Below are 16537 nucleotides of genomic sequence, written 5' to 3' on the forward strand. Positions count from 1 at the left end.
GAAATGCAAAAACGCCCGTGTTCCGTGCACGGAGCGCACGCTAAAGATCCCCTGGCGGTCAACATTATTGCTTAGTGCCTCAATGCATGCCTCAAATGGAAATCGAGGTTTTGGCACGTCAAACTCGAGAATGTGGGGGCGGCAGCACGGCAGTGGCAATGGCGCATAACCACGCATAGCTTGTTTTACAGATTCTGCCGCTTATCGTCAGCAGTGCGGAGCCCAGTTCAGCAATGGTGGACGTCATCTGGATGAGCCAATTGGATCGTCGAGCAGCAGTGACATCAGCAACGGACAGCGGGCATATAAAGCCAACTCTGCACTCGGCTACCTTCACTGGGGGTGGCAGCACGGCAGCGGCAATGGCGCATAACCGCTCATGACTTTTTCTACAGGTTGGTTATTACTCTTATGTATCAAGGCTACGGTCAAATTGCCTATGTCTATTGGTGCGGCCGCTCCTTGTGAAGTGTTATGAAGTTTCGAGCATATGGTGGTTAGATCTAAAGGTCTTTCTATCCGGGGATGTAGCAACAAGCCCTTGCCCAACTGTGGAAGAAATACTGAAACAAATTTTGGATAAGCAAATTCAAATGGACAACAGGCTCGGCAATTTGGAAGAGGGCCTAGTTAAAATTACGAGTCAATGTGCTCGGGTGGAAATCCTAGAAAGAACGATTGAAATCGTTAAGCGAACAGTTCAGTATCAACAACAGCGACTAACTGATTTGGAAGACCGGGAACGACGGAATAATGTTATTGTATTTGGTGTTCCCGAGACTGAAAACGAAACGCGTGAAGACATCATGCAGCAAGTTGTAAAAAATATTTTTTCCGGCAAAGTTGGCGTCGCGATTTCATCAGTTGAAAGAATGCAGAGGCTTGGTCAAAAGAATCCATCACGCAATAGACCTGTTATCCTAAAATTGTACGATTACAATGACAAGGTGGTAATCTATAAGAAATGCAAAAAACTCAAAGGAACGAAAATTTGTGTTTCTGAGGACTATTCGCCGGAAACAGTCGCAAAAGGAAGACTACTTTGGAAATCGGCTCAGACTGATAAACGCGATGGCACAGAGGTCAGTCTTGTTCACGATAAGCTTTTCAATAACATTGCTGACACATAGGACTTTGAGCAGAATGTGCGCATGAGACTGCGCAATGAACTACCACCGAAAAAGTTTACTGACGCGCAAGGCACCCCGAAATAAGGTTACTGAACATTAATGCACGGAGCATAGTGAATAAGTTAGAACAGCTTGAATACTTGTGATTGCTTCACGACGCACAGCTCGACCAGAAACGTGGTTGCACAGTGACGTGCAGGTATTTCCAAGCACTTACAATGTAATCCGCAAAGATAGAGCAACACGAGGCGGTGGCGTGGCGCTTCTAGTGAAGAAACCACTCAGATATGAAACTTTGCCATCAATAAGCGGGCATGAAAGCGTGTGGTGCAAACTATTTCTTGGCAATACCATTTTCCTACTTGGCGTTATCTATATAGCCCCCGGAAGCCCTGTTGAATGCCAGAAGGAATGCCAGAAGTATAATCATTTTAACAGGGCATTTTAATTGACCAGGTGTCGATTGGGATGCGAGAATTACGGGGCCAGTGGAAAAGCCTAGCGCTGATATAATGTTCGAGATTATGCTTAAGCATAAATGTGTTCAGGTAGTTCATGAGCCGACCAGGACAGAGGGGAAAATAAATCTACGCTAGATTTGTTATTTTTGACTAACGGAACATTTAATTATAATGTCGGCATTGAGGAAGGCATTTCCGATCATAAAGCAGTAGTAGCAATTTTAAGTATAGGTAACGCGCAATTAGAAAAATATTCCTCTGTATATGTGTATACCTTTAATCGGGCTGACGACACGTCGGTTATCGACTACTTAGAACGTGCTCTTGATAATATGCCGCTTGATAATCACATAGATAGGGTTTGGAGATACTTTGTATCAGTTGTTCGCGCCTGTTTGGAAAACTATGTGCCCAAGAAAATCAAGCGCATAGGAAAACCCAGTCCAAGGGTAACTAGAATCATTATTAATTTGAAGCGGCGACTAAATCGTGCATGTAGAAGGATGCCAAGGCGATGTGCAAAAATAGTCAGTCTCAGTACGCAAGTTAGAAAAGAATTAAAAGATGCGAAGGCGGCATATTTTTCAGCAACTGTGGTGGATTGCTTACAAAACTCGCCTCAAAAATTCTGGAATTACTTATCTGGTTCTACGTGCAACATTAATGAAATTAGGTTAGATGGAAATGTCTGCACTAAACCAGCATTGATCGCACAGGCTTTTAATAGTATGTTTAACTCTGTATTTGCCCCTGGCAGTAATAGGCACCCCATAAATGTGAGCGATGGTTTGTTGCTCTGTGAAGATAGAAATGCTATTGTACTTTCTCGAGAAGGCATTCTAGCATTGTTGTTAAAACTGGATAACAAAAAATCTTGTGGCCCCGATCAAATATCCAATTAGTTTTTAAGGCGTTATTGTGAATGGATATAACATATTTTGTCTAGAATTCTTGCAATGTCATTTCGTATCAGAGGTGTGCCGGAAGATTGGCTCCTTGCTCGCATCATACCTATTTTTAAAGCGGGCAATAAGTTATTGGCGGAAAACTATCGGCCAACTTCCATTACATACTCCGCGTGTAAAATGTTAGAACACAAATTATCGAAACACCTGGTTGAATATATAGAAAATAATAACTTATTCTACAGCAAGCATCTTGGCTTTCGCCAACGTCTGTCAACAGTGATGCAGCTTTTTGAGGTGTCTCATGCTTTCGGCGTCGGAATTAACAATAAGGAACAAACTGATGTTACAGCAATTGATTTTTCGAAGGCTTTTGACCGGGTATGTCACACAAAACTTATTGAGAAATTGTATAAACTTGGAGTTAATACACAAATTGGGAAATGGATCTATGCGTACCTTACAAATAGAAAGCAATATGTTCAAATAGCAGGCGAAAGATCATCCTCCTTACCTGTTTTATCTGGTGTGCCACAAGGTTCAGTTTTAGGACCAATTTTGTTTCTATTGTATGTAAATGACATTGCTAATGACTTGCATCGAACTGAACATTGAACTGCGTCTATTTGCGGATGATTGCCTTATTTACTGTCGCGTTAAAAATGTCCAGGATCAAGTGTTGTTGAACGAATGCTTGCAAAGAATTTATGACTGGTGTGTTGCATGGGACATGAAAATTGATTTCGATAAATCAGCTTACGTGACTGTATCTAACAAGAAAACCCCATCGCATTTTACTTACAGAATAAATAACAGCCCACTTCAACAGGTTAGTGAGCTTAAGTATCTCAGGGTCACAATCACGCACAATTTGAATGGGAACGAACACATTGAAAACATTTGTGGTTCTGCTCAACGCAAACTCGGTCTGTTAAGGCGAAAGTTGAAAGATGCGGCACCCGAGGTAAAGCTCAAGGAATACAAAACAGTTGTACGGCCCACACTGCAATACGCATGTATAGTCTGGGATCCGCACCAAGTAGGCTTGATAAATAAATTGGAAGAAATTCAAAGACTAGCCGCACGGTTTATCTTTAATGTTTATCAAAGGACGCAGTCTGTAACTGCGTTATTATCTCTTGCTGGCTTGCCCGAACTCGCAACGCGCAGAAAAATAGCCAGGTTGAAATTCTTGTACCAACTGTACAATAATAAATTCAATTTGGACTCCAACTATACCTGCGTCCCCCTGGACGAGTGTCCCCACGTATACAGGTCACCCTCATGCTGTAATGCCGTATGTGCCGCGCGTTGATGCCTTCAAATTTTCCTTTCTTGCGAAAACTATAGTCGAATGGAACAAACTTGACGCAGATGTATTTATTGAAACGCACACAACTGAATCATTTGAGCGTCCATACTTATATGGCCGACCCTTCTCCGTTGTCACAGACCATCACGCGCTTTGCTGATTATGCTCACTGAAATATCCTACAGGAAGACTTGGTCGCTGGGAATATTCGTATTCTGTCATCTACAAACCTGGCCGACTACACAAGGACGCTGAATGCCTGTCTCGCTAACCGGTAGGCGAGCCTGACGACGCCGACAGTAGTACCGCCGACGGCATTTTCTCTGTGTCTGCCTTCGCTAACATCGTCAATGAGCAGTACCGAGACCTATGGCTGCGACCACTCATCGAGCGTCTGCGGTCTACACCTACCGACGAATCCGTTCGCCGATATGTCTTCCAGGGCGGCATTCTTCACCTAAGGAACTTCCTCCCTGACGGCTTTGATCTTCTTGTGCCTAAACATCTACGACAGACTGTGCTCGTTGAGATGCATGACGCACCCACTGCAGGACATCTTGGGGTAACCCGCGCGTACGACCGCGTCTGCCGCCGCCGCTTCTATTGGCCTGGTCTCGTTTGCTCCATCCAGCGCTATGTTGCTGCCTGTATTCCCTGCCAGCGTCGGAAAACACCTGAGGTGCTACCTGCCGGTCATCTCCAGCCAATCGCCATCCCCGTGGAACCGTTCTTTCGTGTTGGATTAGACCTCCTCGGTCCTTTTCCCATGTCATCCTCGAGGAACAAATGGGTAGCCGTCACAACTGATTACGCCACCCGATACGCTATCACGCGGGCTCTCCCTACCAGATGCGCCACTGACGTCGCGGACTTTCTCTTGCGTGACATTAGACAGTTTTAGTATAGCGTAAAGCAGCAAACACAAAGAGTTAGCGTTAGCGTTAGCGTTGCGTGCACCACACTGCGCATGCGCTATACGTAAACGCTGCTGGAGCTCTTACGTACGTACGCTATTTTCAGGATTTAGCGTTGAACGCTAACGCACGCAAGGGGAGCCTTACGTACGGCAAGATGGCGGCGCCAGTCGAAGTGAGAGCAGCCCGCTTCGGATCTATCGAGTCGTCTGCCTGCACTGCTAGGCTCTATCCTTCCCCACTAATGCTCGTGTTCGCCTTAGATTTGTGTGATGATGCTTCGGCAGCGGCGCACAGGTGACAAATGGGCGTTGTTTGCGATATACGTCGTCGATTAGCTGGGCAGTAGGCTTAACTAGAGGGTTTGCTAATGTTTGCTCATGTTAGCTGTATCCGCCTCGAGATGGCGCCCAAGTGTATTTCGCTCGTTCGCTTGGTGTAAAGCCGCATGTGAAGCCGATGCATGTCATGTTTTCCGCGGCAAAACACAGTAGTGTGGTCGGCGCTGTTGTCACAATGCGTGTGCGTTTTACCAACGACGACGATATGAACCTCGTGAAGGAGGTTTTCGCCTTGAACCCATTCGGATGGACGTCAAGGTGGGCGTCCATTGCAAAAAATTGGAAGGAAGTGGGAAATCCGCTTTCTGGAAGCGAAATTGCCGGCGAAACGTCCCCTCCGGTATAGCTTCGACGTTGAGTGGATCTTGAGGACACGTATAACCTGCGCGGTCGCTCTCATTCCCGAAGCATGAGGGTGTCTATGTCATCCCAACTTAAAGAGGACACGTAATATGGGTCCCACAGAACACTCGATTGCGGCATGCCAAGATTAATCGGTGTGTTTCGCGACTCTCGACGAAACAACGCTCAAACCAAACACCTACATGCGTAATTAACGCAGCGACTGTGGCTTTCGATAAGCTTGGCTTAGGGACACACTTGCCGATTCGGCATTGGATAAGCTCGACATTTCGTGTGGATTTGGCTTTCCAGTACTTTGTGTTTTTACATCTAGATGGCGCTGTATTTGTTTGCGTTAACGTTAACGCTTTTCTCCGTTCCGCTATTCTAAAACACTACCTTGTGCCATGCAGTGCAGTCTTTCTTTGCGTTAGCGTTGCGTCGCACGCTAACGCTAACGCAAGGATTTTACGCTATACTAAAACTCTCTATTATCTTGCTTCATGGCGCCTTGCGACAGCTGCTTACTGACCGTGGTCGTAACTTCCTCTCGAAAGTTATCGACGACATTGTGCGTTCCTCCTCCATTCAACACGAGCTGACTACCTAATACCATCCTCAAACCAATGGCCTAACAGAGCGGTTAAACCGTGCTCTAGCTGATATGCTGTTCAAGTACGTTTCCAAGGACCACCACGACTGTGACATTGCCCTTCCTTACGTCACATTTGCGTACAATTCTTCTCGGCACGACACCGCCGGATTTTCTCTATTTTATCTACTGTATGGTCGCGAACCGACCTTGGCCCTAGACACGGCACTTCCTCCTGCTGCGATCTCAATAAGCGAGTATGCGCGCATCGCCCTCGCCGACCATGCACGCCAGCTTGCCCGTACTCGACTGACGGCCTCGCGAACCACCCAGCAATGTCAGCGCAACGCCCGCCACCGTGACGTACAGTTTTCGCCTGGTGCGCTTGTGCTCCTGTGGTCGTCCTCTCGTCACGTCGGACTTTCAGAGAAGCTCCTTTCGCGATACACAGGGCCCTACCGCCTGTGATGTGCGAAACTGCTCCTGTGAGTTCAACCTCGTCCTCTACTCTGGCATCTAGTGATGTCGTGCACGTCAGTAGGCCCAACGCCTACAACACTGCTTCCGAGTCCGGCCTTTAGGTGCTCCGGGACGGCGCTTTTGCCACCGGGGGTAGTGCTACGGAACAGTATTTGCGATCACCAAGACGCGAGCAGTGTGAAGACGACGACGACAATTAGAGGCTAGCGCGGGCTTTTGCCTCTTGGCCAAGTGCGGCGTATTTCCCTGTAAATATACTTGTATATAGCTTTTCGTCTGCGTCTTCCTACGTAACAATATCTTGACTTTTTTCAGGATCAGCTTACACGGGCTTGCCAAGCCATGAGTAGGAAGGTGCCCACTCGCTTTATTCTTAATCGACAATTCATGCTCACGCATGCGTATGTTACCACAACTTCCTGTTTGGCCAACGTAGACATTGCCGCATGATAGAGAAACCTGATAGACTGCCCCAACACTGCAATATACGTAGGAATTGGTGTGCTTTATTCCGCACCCTTGGGACCTATTCGTGCTTCTTCGTATGCGCGAGCATAATCCAGCAAGCTTGCCAGGAGCCAAAAACGCCACCTGTACTCCATATCGTTTCACAACTATTTTTAAATTGTGGGAAGTCTTGTGAACATAAGGCACAAGTTTACGCTCTTTTATCTTTGCGTTCCCTTGCAGCTTCAGTAATATTGTTTTCCGTTTTAATCATCTGAAGCACTGCCTCTGAAGCACCACCCAGGACCGAAAGAAACGTAAGGGTGTCTTCGCTACGTAGCGAAACGTGGTGCAGACCGCGAATGTATGTAATAAAGTATATAACAGTATACGCATTATTAACATACGTATATAATAATAATATATTGATGTTAAGGAATATTTGAATTACGTACAGGCCCACACTTCATATAAAGTTTAACACTTCTGCCACGATGCGATGTGCCATTTGAGGTCATAGTAATGCTCCACAATCTACGCGATTAAGAACAATGACGCACAACAGCGTTTCAAGCGAACACGTCTCCCTTCGTGTTCTGTGGACTGTGCAGACAAACAGCAGTGGTACGTGAAGGTAACGTTAACATCAACTCACCACTCTTGTATTGAATTAAATCCTGAAGAAATTGCACATTCGCTGCCAACATCAGCGCTAATAATCGTCAATCAAAGCAAACAGCCTACAAAGCTTCGCTTACATCAATTCCCACAGTGCGTGCGATCCGCAAATGTTTCTTTTTAACTTGCGTGTGTGTGAGCAATGAGGTACGCCGCGTCTGGGAACTAGCAGTCGCGCTCATAGGTCGAGTGGAACTCACGATGCTCTCGTTCATGGTGCAATCGTCTCGGTCGTTGTTGCTGCAGTACATGGGCCGGTGTCCCATGGTGATGATCCAGGGCCTCTCGCGGCGCCGCTCCGCCCGCGTAGCCTCCTGCGTTACGAACGTTTCATCAGGGAGAACATGCTCTCGTAAACGGTGTTTTTGTTCTTGCGGCGAACCAATAACGTTTTAGTGAACTATTTTTTTAGGTAGTTGGTTGAGCGAAGGATACAACAGTTGCGCGGAATAAACGGGCGAGTAAACAAGATTGGCACTTGCTTCCAACTGAGGCTCATTGAAGAAACGCGAGATCTAAAAAAATACTGCACATGAGTGGCGTCAGGCATCAAGTTATTAATAAATAAAGCATTTGATCAGACCGATTAACCACAAGGGCCCCCGAGACAGCCACATCACAGCCATACGCCACGGCAGAACAGTGCGACTAACATAAATATTAGGTATTATAATAGGTATTCACTAGAACGCAACAACTGGGTTAAGGATGAGCCGCCGAAGATGAGCGAAATGTGCCCGAAGTGAATTATTATTTCCTTCTCATTATGCTAATAACCCTGACACTATCGTCATCGTAACCTCGTGGTCTCTGCGCTTAGGGGAAGAGAGCACCGACGGCTAACCGCGTAGCGAGACCCCGACACTGGGTCCGACACCGCAGTTACCACCTGCCGCACGTCCGTTTTATATTTCGCCCCCGTCAAAATACGGTTGCCCCGGTTGAGATCAAATTCACTGCCTCTAGCAATGCCATAGCCGCAAAGCTACCACGACGGGCACAGAAGTGTGGATTTGAGGGCCGACCGCTTCCGTAGTGTCGCCTGGACTCTGCGGTCCGCTTTAATTAATGCGGATCTGCGTCTGCACGCCCTGCGTATTTTGCCCGCTTGACATATTTGCATGTTATTTATTTTTCAGAAATAGTAGCAATGCACTGTATCATACCTTGGGAACTTTGTCATGACAGGTGCCTCGGGTGTGAGTTGTTAAACTGAGGCAGAACCTCAATTCAGGAAAGACGAAGCCATTTCTTCCCCAAAACAAACTTAATATTCATTGCAAGAAATAAAGAGAAGATATCACTAAACGGCACATACAAAGTACACGAAACAAACAAACAAAAGTACTACTAGCCACGCTAGTCCACGAAGGAATTTCAACCCACTCTAGGTCTAGAACAAATAAAGAAAAACTCAATCCCCCACATTCCTATTTACTCGGGCAGTGCGTTGCCAACATGAACTAACTGGTTGAACAACAAGAGCATTGACGGCGGTAGTGCTGTGGCGGGCAGTGACACACGAGGTACGCGGGCGCACGGTAGAGCCAGCCCCTGGCGTCAGAGTCCAAGGTTGTCGGAGTCAAAAGTCTTCTAAGTGCGACCGCTACAGCTGAGCGGCGCACGTACTGGATCCTTGGCTCGCGGTTCCGCCTCTCACTAGCGTCGCTCCGGGCCTCTGGTCACCCGCAGGTGACCTCTGCTCTCCTCGCGGCGGCTCAAGCTCGGCACCAGGAGCTGACAATTCGCACCAGGAGCAGGGACGCCGGAGCAACAGGTGCAGCAGAAATAGCGGAGCCCTTCGCTCGGCGTATCGCTCCAGGCACAGCCGGTGCCGTTCTCGTTCTGTTGAGGCTCTCGGCTTCGGGTCTAGACCCCGACGACCCCGATCTCGACACTAGCGATCTTCGAACTCCCGTCTCCGAGAGATGGCTTCTCCGGGCGTTCCAGTCTATCTCCTTCTCTCTGCTCCTTCCTCGTACCCGTAGTTTCGTGCCCACCACTGATTGGTTGATCCTCTCTCTCCCTCGTCCGGCCACTCGTGCTACCGCCCGCCAACATCTTCTTCCTTGTCGGTCACCGGATGGTGTGTGGAGCTGCCGATCCTCCAGAGTGTTTTGTAGCTCTCCACTCACTCATGACAAACTTAAGCTTTTCCAGTTTCCCTGCAACCGCTGTCGTATACTAGTAGGGTTTCCTTGCCTTCTCACGTCACCTCTCCGCCTCCCGGCTTGCCGAAGGCAAAGCTTCTGATTATCCGGCCGTTTTGGCAGTTGTCTCTAAGCAATAAAAATAGGCGATTCGAGACACACAAATACTTTTTGCAGGACGAGATTCTCAACAAAACCGGACTACAGAAAATATTCTGTCAGGTCATATATCCGCGTAAGTATTAAGGTTTACGAATTACCCTTTTAATCAACGACGATAGGTTCCCAAAGTGAGAACCCCTTATTGAAGCACGCTGGCACAAAGATTTCAGACTGGAACTCTTGACCGATGGCGGAGAGTGGGCCGAGAACGTCAAAAACTTATATCGCCGTGTTTGGGGGTGCGCCACTGGAGCCCGTTGTGGGAGCACAATGCTTTGTGAGTAGAAATGAGCAAACGCTGGTGAGGATAAATGACTAAATCAGGGAAGCACACGCTTCCTGATGCACAAATCTGGGATGATCACAGCAAATCTACGTGCACGGAACATGCTGATGCCAGCACGGTAGCCACATCACACGCAACACTCGTATGCGTATACTCAGCCATAAGGGCATAAGGTATAAGGTATAAGATATAAGGCATAAGGTATAAGCCATAAGGTATCCTACGGTGATAAAGGGATGTCCTACGCGTTTTCTGGCACCCGGCTGCCTGCCAAACCATGGACTCCTCTTCTTCAGCATTTGAGGGATCTTGTTTCCAATCAAACTGGCCACCGTTACCATTTCGTTCTCGTCAACAGGTGGGGAGGACTACGCTGACATATCTAGAATTTGGCTTGTCTGAGCACTGTCGTTGTGATATATACATACGTTTCCATACACACGTGAACGGGGGTGCCTCACACGCCCCGTTGGTTTACCACCTTATCTGTGCCAATGATGGCGGCACTACGTCCGTGCATTTTTCTCAAATTTTGATGTGTTACTTGTGTTGCCAATTGCCGGAAATGTCGACCACACCATTGAAAGAAAAGCCCTAGGTGCCAGCATGAAATGTTCCTATTCCTAATTTTTTCTATTTCTAAATTGCCAAAACACACAACCAAGGAATCATAAAGTAAATAATACGTTGTCCCGCTTTGTGACTATCTCAGAATTTAAATGACCTCCTATTACTAGTTTGTATGCATTATAACATTCCATTTGCAATATATATATACACATATACGGCGCTGCAATTTGCTGCGTGCGGGTCGGTAACACCTGGGCGACACGATCCTTCATTTTCCATTTGGTTCACAGAACTTTTGCTGCCTTTTAATTTTCACACTGATATTGTTCTCTTTTTTTAAACCGTAAAAATATGTAGATCGTGCTAGACGTCCATTGGTTGGTTTATTGTCAAACGAGGTTTTCATTGTCCACTATTATCTGTGGCATGAATCCTGAGACGAAAACACTACAGGCCAGACTGGACAAGACGCTGCACGGATGATATTATAGACATAAATGGAGTTTGATAGACCTCTACCCTGGCCGGCGGCATGAAGCATAAAGTTACCTAGCTGCTTTGATCTCCAGTAAAAATGTGAGTGGTTTGGCCTGCGGACATTCTTGCGTTACATGTGCGCAAAAAATGGTAAAACGAGACCAAGCTGTTTTATAGCGCTACAATGTAATGGAAAGTTAGTACGGCACTATCGTGAATATGCCGTTATTCATAGTCGTTTCCCATATCACATACCTAATGTCACTGAAACACAGAAACACTTACCTTGAGGTCTTGTTCCAGCCATTCGTACTGATTCTTTATCTGCAGGAATCCGTATTCAACGAAGAAATAAAATTCAGTCGACAAGCTGATGATGTGCGCGGGTCCGATGTCAAAACTGGGAAGGAAAAGAGGACCCAAGAGCTGTTTCAGGTCGAGATGCCTGTCTTGTGGTGAAATAATTGAGACGGAGCTTTATCAAGTTGCTTTCTAGCAGGTTTTACTCGCATATGCCTCAAAGGTGCATGTAAACATGCTTGTTGGAAATAAATTCAAATTCAAATTATACGGGCGCGTACCTAGGTATGGCGTGCGTGATAACTACTTGGATCTGTGCTAGTGAAAAAAAAACACACACACGCAAAGAACACGCAAATACTCTACATAGTTAACATCGTTTTGAGCCCTAAGATTCCTTTAAAGGGGTGATCTAATAGTGAAAGTCTAGAATTGAATCAAATCCAAAGTGTCGGGTAAAGTGACTTTTGAGCATCTACTGTTCTTTCACTACTAAATAAAGTGAGAGGTTCAGTGGGCTACGTTTGTTTAAAGGCTTATTTACATTATTTCAAAGATCCATTCCGAACTGGACGTGCGGTCAACTGAAGAGCGTACAAACGTGAAAGAAGTGAAACTTGAGCGTACCTTGCTTGCCGTCACAATGAGAGTAATGAAACACCAGAACAGCGCTCACCAGATGCACTAAGAATACTCTTCTTGTTGATCCAGAAAAGAAATTCATAAGCTTCCTAAAGTTTAAACGTCCGTATTGAATAATTGAGAGTTATTGAGTAGAAGTCAGCTACTACTAGCGCTTGCTTAGTACGGGGTCTGTATTTCTTGCGCGCCACTTGTTACATGCCACATTTTCAGTCCGGGACGCTGCGGCATTCCCGGCAATATATAAATGTTGTTTCTACATAGGAGCTCTAAAAGCGAAATATAAGGCATGTACTTGTTTCTATGTTTGGCACCTTTCAAAACAGGTAGTGTCGATATGCGCACGTTGGTCATATTAGGATAAGGTTTGGGAGAGTAAAGTAAAAGTAAAGGCAAGTAAAAGTAAAAGTAAATGGAGTATCAAACATCACCTGAAAAGTGTTTGCGAGATTTAGTGTTGGCTGTGTATTTAAGACAATGTTTACAACGCACGTCTGAAAATTGGGTACGGGCCATACATGCGGTTAACGCAAGCATAGCCTTGCGGAATAGGTGACATAGTCTTACGGACTAGGTGGCTTGAAAACTTTTGATTGATGCACGGGCAAAGCAGAGACAATGTAAGCGCGAGTGTGAGTAAGTAGTTGTCAGGCCGTTGCGTTTGTGGTGCCAAACGTGTCCAAGGCAATCCAATAGCACCCGTCCTGCCTTGTCAATGGAGACGGGTCTGGTCAGTACTTAGGCCATCGCGGAACGATCTCGGAAATTGGGCGGACTGGGCTCGCATTACTTGCTGTGCAGGTAAGTTGAAAGAAAGAGAAAGCACAATGAACCATATATTGGCAAATGACAACAGCGAAAGCGCAGTCCTCCCTGCAAGTTCACACACAGAGGGGCGGCACGGGTTCTGTGTGTTTGATGACGCAATTGCTTTGCGTTACGCGAACATTACATAAAGCACAATACATTGACACGGCGTACGTGAGCCACAGAAACGCCATAACGCATGGAGCATGTCCGGTAAAGAAAACATTATTTTTTAGGCATACCTGATGCTCTTATGGTTGCCCGCGCACGGCTTTTCTTAAGATTCCTGTCTGATATTACTGCGCGCGACCGCATACAGACAAGGTGTTGCAGCAGTAGAAAAGTTAATCGAAAACCTTCAGGAAATACGCTGGACGTACAATTGATATGCACACAAGCCCAGCTGTTGTGGCGAAAAATAGGACAGAGTAATATTAATCAATACAATAAAAAACAAAACGTACCGCTCGTACGTGCCAACCCATACTTTGACTGAAGCCACTTAGAGATAACATTTGGATGCAAAAAACAGTTATCCCGGTGTTTGTATGCAGAAAATGTCTAAGATAAAAGGGAAATATCTTCATTGACCCGCACGAAGCTGCAAAAGAAACCCATACAGGGTTCCCCACAAACAAACACATTCCTTTAACTACGAAGTTTTCATTTTGAGAAACCCGTGCAGGTTCTCGTTGCTGCTTAGTGCAATAGCCAGGGGATTATGAATTTTCTCCTTCATGCACCTTCCTCCATCTTGCCGGATTCCACAGAACTGATTTTCCAAAACTTGCTAGGCAACTGTGATAAGTTTAAATGTCTTAGACAAGTCACGTTTTATGGCTTGAATAACAAAGGACGCGTGCGGTGTCGTTAAAGTGGATAGACCTGACCTACTCGACAATGTCAGCCGAAGTCCCGCGAGTGGCCCTCAACTGGCTGTGCACTCGCTCGGCTTGCCGACCACGGTACTTGCCAGTATTGCCGACAGAACCATTGCCGCGTGATAATGCGTTTCGTATTTGTACCGCCATCGTTTTTGCCAGATGAACTGGGCTTCAGCACCTTCATTCGTTAATGGGGCGTGTTCTTGTTCTTTCCATTAACGTGATTATCACTGGAAGACACATGGCTAACTAGCCTTCTTTTCATCCTTAATACAGGAGCCCGCTGAAAAAGAACCCATTTTCTACTAATGCAGCCAAAACGAACAAGCGTACCTGAAGAAGTGGTTGTTCACTCGCCCGGTGTGGTCGACCATGGAAAACCTGTTGACGTAGTTGGAGAAGTTGCTGACAGAAGGTAAGAAAAAAGCGACGTGCGGTTACGACATTCACTTTCGGCGGGTGACAAAGCGCGCACTGAGCATGAGTTTAATACTAAGGGCTTTATCTGCATTTGACATTATGAAGCAATTGCACTTACTGCCAGAGGACAACTTTATCATTTCTGCGAGTCTCTCACTGAAAACAATCCTAAAGTGGTTTAACGCTACGTAGAGCACCCCATCTAAGATTTCCTGGCTTGTCCCCGAAAAAGAAATTATTTAAAAAAAGCACGGTGCAACATTCCATTTTAAGATCTACGGTGTTCGGTTGTAAGTGCACTGACGACCTCACGCCATAGGCCTTCTAGCTGAATCTTGCACTCTGTTTCACAAATAACGCTTCTTTTTTTTTTGCTAGACAGCTTGGACGACGTTAGTCGCGGCCCATGCCATACGCAATCATCATCAACGTCAGCGTTTCGATGCGGAAGACTAGCAAGAAAGCACAAAGGAAGAAGAAAAGCGAGAACACAACGCGGGAAGTCATTTGAGCGCTGCTTCTAGCCTTGCAAAAAAATGTACATTCTTCTTCAGCTCTCGATTTTTCTGCGTTTTGATGCGGCATGTCTTGGGCTAACTTTTCATCAATGTCAAAGAAATGTTTACCTGGTCATAAACAATGAATTTTGTTCAGGAATTTTTAAAATTGAAATTACTTTGGCCAAGTGTTCGGAATCAAAGAGTGCACCGCATTATTCTGTATTCCTACATGACGGGACCTATACGCTTAGCCACCAATCTCCTGTAACAACAATTAAGATAAAGCTTTTGTAATATTCATAATCAATATCAGCCTATTGTTATGTACAGTGCTGCATGAAGGCCTCTCCCAGCGTCCTCCATTTACCCCTGTCTCACGCTAGCTGATTTCTCCTTGCGCCTGCAAATTTGCTTTTCAACCCTGCACCTAATTTTCTGCCGTTCACGACTTCGCTTCCCTTCCCTTGGCATGCATTTTGTAACTCTAATGGTCTACAGGTTATCTGCTCTACGCATTACGTGACCCAGCCAAGTTCCATTTTTTTATCTTAATCTCAACTAGAAAATTGGCTATCCCTGTTTTCGCTGTGATACTTATCGCTCTCTTCCTGCCTCTTAACGTTACACCTAAAAATTTTTGTTTCATCGCTATTCGCGACGTCTTTAACTTGTTGTCGACCCTCGTTGTTAACTGGCAAGTTTCAGCCTCGTATTTTAGCGCCTGTGGAATGCAATGATTGTACCCTTTTATTTTCAATGACAATTGTGAGCTCAAAGTCACGAATTGGTAATGCCTACAATATGCACTGGAACTCATTTTTATTCTTCTGTAAATTTCGTTTCTTGATCAGGGTCCCCTTTGAGTAAATGGTCCGCATAGACGTACTCCTGCACAAAGAATATAGGCTCACTGGCGATGATGAATTATTGTTCTCTTGCCAGGCCATTGAATATTGCCTTGTTTTGTGCATTTTACTCTTGTGATATTACGTAGGGGAAAATCAGATGCAACCATCCATGTGAGGTGCCTAACGGGCGCGTTGTCGCATCGGGAATGCCGGGATATAGTTGTCCGAAGCTTTGTCTCGAACGTGGCTTGGCCTGGAACATTTCACGGATGCACAGATAAAACATTCCTAAAGTAAAATGTTCACGAATTATTCCCCGGTTATTTATATTTCAATAAAGCTCACTTCATTCCAGTTCAGAAGCAAGTGCAGAAACAAAGAAGAACAGACGAAAAACTGTCACAAAGAGAGCGCGGAAGTTTTCGTCCGTTTTCCCAAGTTTAGCGGCTTGCTGGGCAATCTTACGTTTCATATAATTACATCCGGGCACAAATCCTCATGAATTAATAAAAATATATTCTTCCAAGTATTAAAGAAGAAAGTTAATCAGGTGCTGTTTTTGTAGAGACGAACCCGTTTCTACAGACGGAACGGTGCTAACCCGGATCGCCTCCAAGTTGTGCTAGCGCGATCTCACTAACACAACGGAAGACTGAAACACAAAAGAAAACTTATTAAACAAAGTAACAAAAGAACAAACAAACAAAGTCCAAGGTAACGCAGTCCAAAAGAAGTTCAAAGTTCAGCTATGCAAGGCCCCAGTGTTCATTAGCGCTGGTAGAACGGCTTAAGTCGCACAAAGAAAAATCGACATTTGGGCGAGTTGGCACTGGGTTAACATCTTGAAAGGGCAGCGCAAGATGACGAAGACAAGAGGCAGGAATGGACA

The 16537-nt window shown here is 45.8% G+C and overlaps 1 protein-coding gene across 1 annotated transcript in view; it reads right to left on the reverse strand.

Moving 5' to 3' along the window:
- The window catches only part of LOC126538479 (acid phosphatase type 7), a 182767-nt gene that overhangs the window by 17256 nt on the left and 148974 nt on the right, over positions 1-16537 (reverse strand). Inside the window, exons 7-9 of the mRNA XM_072288022.1 lie at positions 14214-14285; positions 11533-11647; positions 7803-7916 (exon numbers count right to left, since the gene is read on the reverse strand). Coding sequence (XP_072144123.1) covers positions 7803-7916; positions 11533-11647; positions 14214-14285 — 301 coding nt within the window. The remainder of the gene's footprint in view (positions 1-7802; positions 7917-11532; positions 11648-14213; positions 14286-16537) is intronic.

Source organism: Dermacentor andersoni, chromosome 4 (assembly GCF_023375885.2).
Source record: "Dermacentor andersoni chromosome 4, qqDerAnde1_hic_scaffold, whole genome shotgun sequence".
In the NCBI taxonomy this organism is placed as follows: domain Eukaryota; kingdom Metazoa; phylum Arthropoda; class Arachnida; order Ixodida; family Ixodidae; genus Dermacentor; species Dermacentor andersoni.